This window comes from Haliotis cracherodii, unplaced genomic scaffold (assembly GCF_022045235.1).
Source record: "Haliotis cracherodii isolate W230 unplaced genomic scaffold, xgHalCrac1.p SCAF_8, whole genome shotgun sequence".
Classification (NCBI taxonomy): domain Eukaryota; kingdom Metazoa; phylum Mollusca; class Gastropoda; order Lepetellida; family Haliotidae; genus Haliotis; species Haliotis cracherodii.
Window position 1 is genome coordinate 52837334 of NW_027266341.1, and position 8209 is coordinate 52845542.

At 37.6% G+C, this 8209-nt stretch overlaps 1 protein-coding gene across 1 annotated transcript; it reads right to left on the reverse strand.

Annotated features, from left to right (window-relative positions):
• Window positions 1–342: 342 nt before the first annotated feature.
• On the reverse strand, window positions 343–6710 carry LOC139450064 (uncharacterized). Its single transcript, XM_071231702.1, has 4 exons — window positions 6602–6710; window positions 4743–4842; window positions 2493–2629; window positions 343–880 (listed from the first exon to the last, which is right to left on the reverse strand). Exons 1-4 carry the CDS (start codon window positions 6648–6650, stop codon window positions 816–818), a joined length of 351 nt encoding a protein of 116 aa, XP_071087803.1. The 5' UTR covers window positions 6651–6710; the 3' UTR covers window positions 343–815.
• Window positions 6711–8209: the final 1499 nt, after the last annotated feature.

Genomic DNA, 8209 nt, shown 5'->3' on the forward strand with positions numbered 1-8209 from the left:
GTTCAACCAAACTGGTTAACGTTAACTATCAAAATTAAAGATAGTAGTTAGTTGTAGAAAGTGGAATAATCATTATAATTGATGTTGAGTGTTTCAAGGTAGCTGTTTGACAATCGTCTAAAATCTCAAACAAGATGATGTGGACACGAGATGTAAAACTTGTTCCACTGAAGTCATATGCACAGTGACAGCTCACTACCAAACAACATGAAATAAGAGGGCATCTGTAACGTAGTAACCTGGAGAGAAAAATGTGGAAACCAAATGTGTCCATTTATATGCAAACACATTCAGAACAACACTTCACAGAAATAATTAGAAATAATAATATGTTAGTTTATTTAACATAAATCTTTATTCAATTTCATGCTGAAAATACATCAAAACATACTTTTACACAGTTACAGATAATATTGAAAGAGATTTTCTACATACAATATTTTGTTAAGTTGTTTCTCACCAGAAACATGCCATTTTGTATTGATCACAATTTCAACGCTTTGCCTCCTGCAGTAAGTATCATATCGAGGCACTGCGATCTACTTGCATCTAACTTAATTGACGTTATCATTTTCTGGTGAGTTATTTAAAGTGAAAAAACAATTCAATCTCACAACCTTGAACTGTAAGGGAAAACCTTTTTAAAAATTTAATTCAAATTTTGTTAATAACACCCATTGTTGTCACAGGATGTCTTTAAAGACATATATAGTTCATTCAAAATTTCGGAAAATCCTTCGATCTTTCGTAATGCAATAGGCATTTCTCCAACCGTCAAACATATGCTGGTGGTATGGACTGGGGGAATATGCTGATCAGTAGGCCTTTGGCGCCACAGCATATGGAGGAGGCGCTTGGCCATACCCTAGGTTAGATTGAGCTGAAAAAAGAGAAAGAACATTACTTTAGATATTATCAACCTGTCGTACGTCGAGCGACACGCTGTCTGTATGTCATGTTAACAATAATATCAGAACAGCCAGGTGAGCTTCAGTGACACAACCTCACTACTTTTAACCAGGACATACTAACCAAGGGATGGGCCTTATCATACGCTTATCATCTGTACCACTTTATCAAACAATCAATCACCGTGTGCTCATACACACGTCAACTGTACAACTATTTAATGCATATAACCACTCATGAGAACTCCTGTCGAGAAGGGGGCGGTCGGGTAGCCTAGTGGTTAAAGCGTTCGCTCGTCACGCCGAAGACCCGGGTTCGATTCCCGACATGGGTACAATGTGTGAAGCCCATTTCTGGTGTCCCCCGCCGTGCTATTGATGGAATATTGCTAAAAGCGGCGTAAAACCTCACTCACTCACACCTGTCGAGAAGCATTACACAAGACACAATGTTTGCAGTTGATGCTAGAGTGAACAGGTTATGTTGACAGCACAATGATGTGCAATATATTGATATATAGACGACATTACAAGTTTCACCACGCCTATAAGTTTTATGAGGAACTGTAACATATGTTACATATGGATTACACTCAGTAAAGTACAAATTGTAGTACAATTTAGTGTGGAGTAAAACCCGGTTTACGAACCCACACTCAGAATACAGCACCTTATCGCTAGCAAGTCAGCGACCTAATCACAAGCATGGAAGCCCGATAACTGGTTGTCTAGATCACGTGCTTTGTGCATGAAGTGTTTGATAAACATTTCTTAGAAGTTGACGGATGACAAAGTAGACACTATTTATGGAAAAACAACTGTATTTTACTGTAATAGAGACGTTTCGGTATAGATCCTTATACCGTTGTCAAGCAACGTGAACTGTCGTGCAGATTTTGGTCGATTGCAGGATTTGCAAAGCATGTGCACCGCCAACTCATTGTCAACAGATATTTTCCAAACCTTTTCATGTTATTAATCAAAGTGCTAGCGTGATTTGATGCACTTCGCGATGTAATCCCCGTTTTATCACAATATAGATATTTTTTATCGATCAGATCATCTTGACTGGGCGCCGCCATTATGTTTGTAACAAATGCAAGTGATGGAATCGGATTGGTCCATAGGAGAGGCTTAGAAGGGACGTAACTCGTAATAAATACTGGTGGCGCTACAACCGAGACCAGGAATTCCAGCCTAGTTCGGCAAGGGTGGAAACTGGACTTTTATAGGCAGTTAACTCTCTTGCCTCGGGAAGATGGAGATGGACACACACCGTACTGAACTGTTTGGTTGGGCTGAAATCTGAAATGTCTTGTCCCATGTGATTTTCTCACCATATGGCACATGGTTGTGTTGGCACGGCATCCGGACTATTGGTGTCAAACATCAATAAGCACTAGGAATTGTGTTGTAAGATGGTGTGTTTGCATCTGTGATCGATTTCGTTGACCAATATTTATGAAGAAAATATACTGAGTGCACGACTTTCCGTTTTTGGCTGAGTATATTTAACCTGATGAGCTAAAAGACAGGTTTAGCTCACCTTGCAGCAGTTCATATAACCGTGATTTATGTCAGTACCTGTCGATGTTTGCACAACTGATACCCCAGGTGACCCATGGACATGTGTTGTTCTCGCAACGTAGCGACGTCGGCATATGAGGCCCGCAATGCCGGCAAAGAAGACGATTACTCCAATGATGATGCCGATTCCAGCTCTGGAAAAATAAAAAATGTATTCTCCTTTAAGACGTATACCCAGGTCTGCTCCTTCGTATTTTCATATCAACTGTTCATGGCATATTATTCACACAATGCTGCGATACAAAATTAGCAAGATCAATCATGATAGGTTTAAAGTTTGCTAAAATAAAAATTATTCATGTTCATGTGGTATTCCCAGTTCTTATATCCTATGTAAGCTATAGATATAAAACAAAGAAGGGTATTGTCTGATAGTTATTATACTATAATCAAGTATTAATCAAAGAAAGAATTGTCTGATTATTATCTTAATATTGGGATCAGTAAGTATGTACTTCTCTTTGAAGTAAATTGCACAGCAGCATCGTCGCTTCTAAGCTGTTACACGTATACATTCCTTCATTAACCGGGTGCAGGGGTGACCAAATCGCTTAAAGTTTCAGAGTTGCGTCCCTTAAGTGTACCAGGAACCTATGATCATGGCTTGGAACCTAGATACTACTTGATCATGTTTCTAGGTCAGTCATCAGTGCCAGTGTCAATGGGTTTCACCAAAGAGGGAAATGGCTAAAGTCTGCATCACTTCTGGCTTCATCAACCGTTTATACCTCCTCCCGGTTTTCTTCGAAATATTTCAACCAAAAGTTGTCCTGTGTTATCAAAGGAAAATTCCCCCGAAACCTCCATGTGTTGTGTTTAAGGAGTGACAGCATTCTTTCGGGCGACTGTAGTTAATCTGTCATTCATTCTATTATGTCTTTATTTATTATATTCACAGTCTCAGTGGTCAAACAGAGAGAGCGTTTACCCGGAGAGAGGAAGGATGGTGTTTCGATTCCCGGCTGCGTCATACCAAAAGCGTTATAAGATGGTTGTGTTAACTATCTTTTTATCACCGACTGTTCTAACATACATCAGCTAAATCATGGCCGTAAATATTTCACAACATCACTAGGGCCGACATTCCAGCTAAGTTACGGAAACAAATATTCCAGATAATTCACAGCGGCCAACATTCCAGCTTGATCACAACAACAAATATTCCAGCTAAATCACGGCATTTAATATTCCAGCTAAATCACGGCAGTGAATATTCCAGTTAAATCAAGGCAGTGAAAAACCCAGCTACATCACGGCAGTAAATAATCCAGTTAAATCATGGCAACACATATTCCAGCTAAATCACGGCAGTGAATATTCCAGTTAAATCACGGCAGTGAAAAATCCAGCTAAATCACGGCAGTTAATATTCCAGCTAAATCACGGCAGTGAATATTCCAGCTAAATCACGGCAGTGAAAAATCCAGCTAAATCACGGCAGTTAATATTCCAGCTAAATCACGGCAGTTCATATTCCAGATAAATCACGGCAGTAAATATTCCAGCTAAATCACGGCAGTGAAAAATCCAGCTAAATCACGGCAGTTAATATTCCAGCTAAATCACGGCAGTTCATATTCCAGCTAAATCACGGCAACAAATTAAATATTCCAGCTAAATCACGACAATGAATACTCCAGGTAATCACGGCAATGAATATTCCAGCTAAATCACGGCAGTAAATATTCCAGCTAAGTCACAGCAACAAATATTCCAGCTAAATCACGGCAATGAATAATCCAGGTAATCACGGCAATGAATAATCCAGCTAAATCACGGCAGTAAATATTCCAGCTAAATCACGGCAGTAAATATTCCAGCTAAATCACGGCAACACGTATTCCAGCTAAATCACGACAGTAAATATTCCAGCTATGTCACGGCAACACGTATTCCAGCTAAATCACGGCAGTAAATATTCCAGCTAAGTCACGGCAGTAAATATTCCAGCTAAATCACGGAAACACGTATTCCAGCTAAATCACGGCAGTGAATATTCCAGCTAAATCACAGCAGTAAATATTCCAGCTAAATCACGGCAGTAAATATTCCAGCTAAATCACGACAGTAAATATTCCAGGTAAATCACGACAGTAAATATTCCAGCTAAATCACGACAGTAAATATTCCAGCTAAATCACGACAGTAAATATTCCAGCTAAATCACGACAGTAAATATTCCAGGTAAATCTCGGCAACACATAATCCATGGTACAGGTTTTTAACCTTAGGTATAATCATACGTACCCATTACTCAGACAACAATATATTAGAAATGTGTCCGAGCAGCATCCGAACATGCAATAGATGCTTGTGTAAGCACCTTGGCATGTCTCAGCTGCCGTTCCTGAAAAATAAAACCCCCAGATAATTTACAGACAGACAGACAGTTTATTCAGTATTATAGGCATCAAGGTCCATAGTACAATGCAGATTGGATATTACCATTGTCACGTGATGTACATGATCAGATTTTAAATCAAGTTACACATTCCTCATTTTAAAGACATGTTTTAAGAATACAGAAACAGCATTGATCATATCAGGATTTTCAGAGTTAAGCAGATTTATTATTAAATGACGGTCTTTAAAAGTACCTTGCAACATGGGGAGAAATTTAAACCTTAAATGGGAATACGTTTCACATAGAAGTAAGACATGGTATTCATCCTCTACTTCTCCGGATGGACAATTTGTACAAATAGAGTTCACAATATCACCGTCTTTGGACCTGCGACATATATTTACATTAAAATTATGCAATGAAATTCTAAGTTTACAATAAGCTCTGATCATGTTATCATTTAAACAGGTTAAATATCTTTCAGTTTGTAACAATGATTTTACTTTGCTGTAATTGCTGAGATAAAGTGATTCAGAAATACTTTGGTGCCACTGTTGACAAAATATATCCTTCAGTCTTTGCTTAAATGAATATAAAAATAACTGGATTTTTAATAATTTTAGCACACTTTCGAGTGACTTGGTTGCAAGACGTCACTAAAGTTCTATAAAACACTAGCAACAATATATAAGTGATACCATTAACATGGACGTAATCAGTTTTACGACGACGAATGTAGTTGTGCAGATTTGTGCTCCTTAGTTGTGCAAGGATCTGCTGATCGAGGGTTCGAATCACAGATTAATATGGATTGCGGCTTACAAAAATCAAACAAACACTTTCTCTGTCTGGACTTGCATAATCAGAAACACACACACTTCCATATAAAAGAGGATGCTATTCAAATGGACCTATCACGAGTGGAACTGGAAACGGTTCCTGTATGTGTCAGGTGAGTTACAAGGGTATTAGCATTACCCTGTTGTCATCATTAAACTAAATACATCAATCTGTATAAGGTTACACACGTATGTTATATCATGTAACAGCCAGATAGCCATATCACAAGAAACTCCCTCCGCATTGTTCTACCAGTGACGCCCCTTATGGCGATGTTAACACTGTCAGTGGAGTCAACTGGCATGAGGAGAGACTCGTTGTGATGTTATTAAGACTGTCACACTAATAACATTTATATATCAATATAACAAGGCAAGGCTTTACCTTAATGCATATTTGACAGTTAGCACTGTTTGTGTGCTCATATATGAAAGGCAGTTGAAATATAACTATTTTGATGTTTGGTTTTTTTTAATCGAGGACGAAGAATGCTATCATTTATTTAAGATATATAATTATGATATTATATTACAACCATTATTACGATGGAATCATTAAGTAGTTGCCCCGATACATTATTTTCAGTTCAGTATTATATTCATTTTACATCATTATTATTAATCATCAATAAGCATGTTCAAGTGCTCAAACAAAATAACAGGAGACATTTTTCTAACGTAAATATCTCCCACAAAAAATAAAAATGCCCCGAATAACGTTTTGTTTCTGATCCATAAACTCTAAACAGCAAACTACGTTTTCAGATGTAAGATATACAAGTACCAATCCCCTTTGATAATACATATATGGCGGGTGGGATAGCCAACTCTACGAATGATAGATATACCTAAAAGTTAAAACAAATGTTGTCTGCATGGTGTTCAAATATTATATTGTGTACAAGATGCATATTTAGACATACCAGCAACGAAGAGTGAGAGGAAAGCGACCACAACACTTTCAGCCTTCATGGTCACAGGATGTGGAATAGACGATATGCGCTGGTAATCTTCTTGTCACTCAGGTCGAAGTATTAATACGTTATCTTACTGATGACTAACTGTAAATAGATACGTGTGAGCTACGCTCATACCATGCGACAGTGGCCATGCTGAGCAATACATAATCTAATGTGACTTCAACTCATATAGGTCACAGGGGTGCGGTGGGATAGGTTAGCGGTCAAAGCGTTCCCTCGTCACACTGAAGAGCCGTTTTGAGCTCCGAAACGTCGTTACAAAGAATAAAGAAGTTGTTAGTCTTATCCATAAAAAGTGTATGTATAATTCATGTCCAGTTCATTCCTCAGAATCTTCTCAGCTGTCCAATGAGTGCTGCCTTCCGTATTGGCTATGTGACAAATGGCGATTCGTCCATCATCCATTATCATGTTTTATCAACATTTTTCATAGTGCTGATATCATATTCGAGGCTCTCTCTTCTCTTCTTTAACTCCACTGCCTCTTAACAGTAGAAATGGAAAGAACATGATCCTCGCCATGCCCGCATATGACTGGCTGTTGAGAAACGTCCTTTCAGTTGGAGATATTTGATGACATCGCGATTGTTCATTTTGTCCACTTTCAGGAACAGAATGCTTGCAGAAATATGATGCCTGTTGTGTATTTGGCTCAATAAGCTTGTAAAATGGAAAGTATTGTACTTAATTAATATATGTAAAATGTAATGTGTATTACAATCAATCTTCATAGTTAGACAGAGAACTTGTGAGCCTCCCCTCGCATATTGTGATAATTACTATCGTTATTATATACGGAACATGTTACTGAATGCGTGTGAAAATTATTCATGATTCCGAGTTTTAGAAATGAAAGTTAATAGTATGTTATTGCTACACATTACACACCTATGCTGAGAGACGTCATGATTGTACTTCCTTGGTGTACAAGGTGTACTAAATATATGATACAATATAGATATTGGGGATGTGGTGTCTTAATTAATGAAACATGATATATACAAATACAAACAATACATGTTACATAATTTTTTTATTTATTTACTCTGTATAAAAAAAATAATTTTACACCCAGTATTTACACAGATAACACAGTCACAAGTTAAACTATTAGCTAGTGCTGGTGAACATGCTTAAATATATACACGGGTATTCGGAAAATAACATTGACAATGTTAAATTTCAGGCAAGTGGTCATCCTGATCTTGAAATTATGGATTTAGGAGATTTAACGAACGAATTAATGTCTTCCATAGTTTCCTTCAAATATCACAACACAGTTGCACGCTACGCAGTTGAAGGCTTTATATGGGTATTATGAAATGTTGTACACGGATATTTATATCTATCAGTTGACGTTATCTGAGCCGTCTAACTCACACTGAAGTCCAGTAAATATTATTGTAAGGTATTCAATTTAATGTCTATCAATATTTTGTTCACTGGAATTCGGTTGCCGGCCCACAATAAGATACCAGCATGAATTGTTTCAATAAACTCTGTTTAACGAGAATTTCAACGTAAGATACTCTCATAGAGGATGCATGGTTC

Bases quoted from the DNA above. Each gene is read 5' to 3' on its own strand.
- LOC139450064 (XM_071231702.1), bottom strand. From the start codon at position 6,650: ATGAAGGCTGAAAGTGTTGTGGTCGCTTTCCTCTCACTCTTCGTTGCT. The intron at 4,843-6,601 runs GTATGTCTAAAT...TTTATTTTTCAG, and splicing joins CCTCTCACTCTTCGTTGCTG to GAACGGCAGCTGAGACATGC. The intron at 881-2,492 runs GTACTGACATAA...CTCTTTTTTCAG, and splicing joins AGTTGTGCAAACATCGACAG to CTCAATCTAACCTAGGGTAT.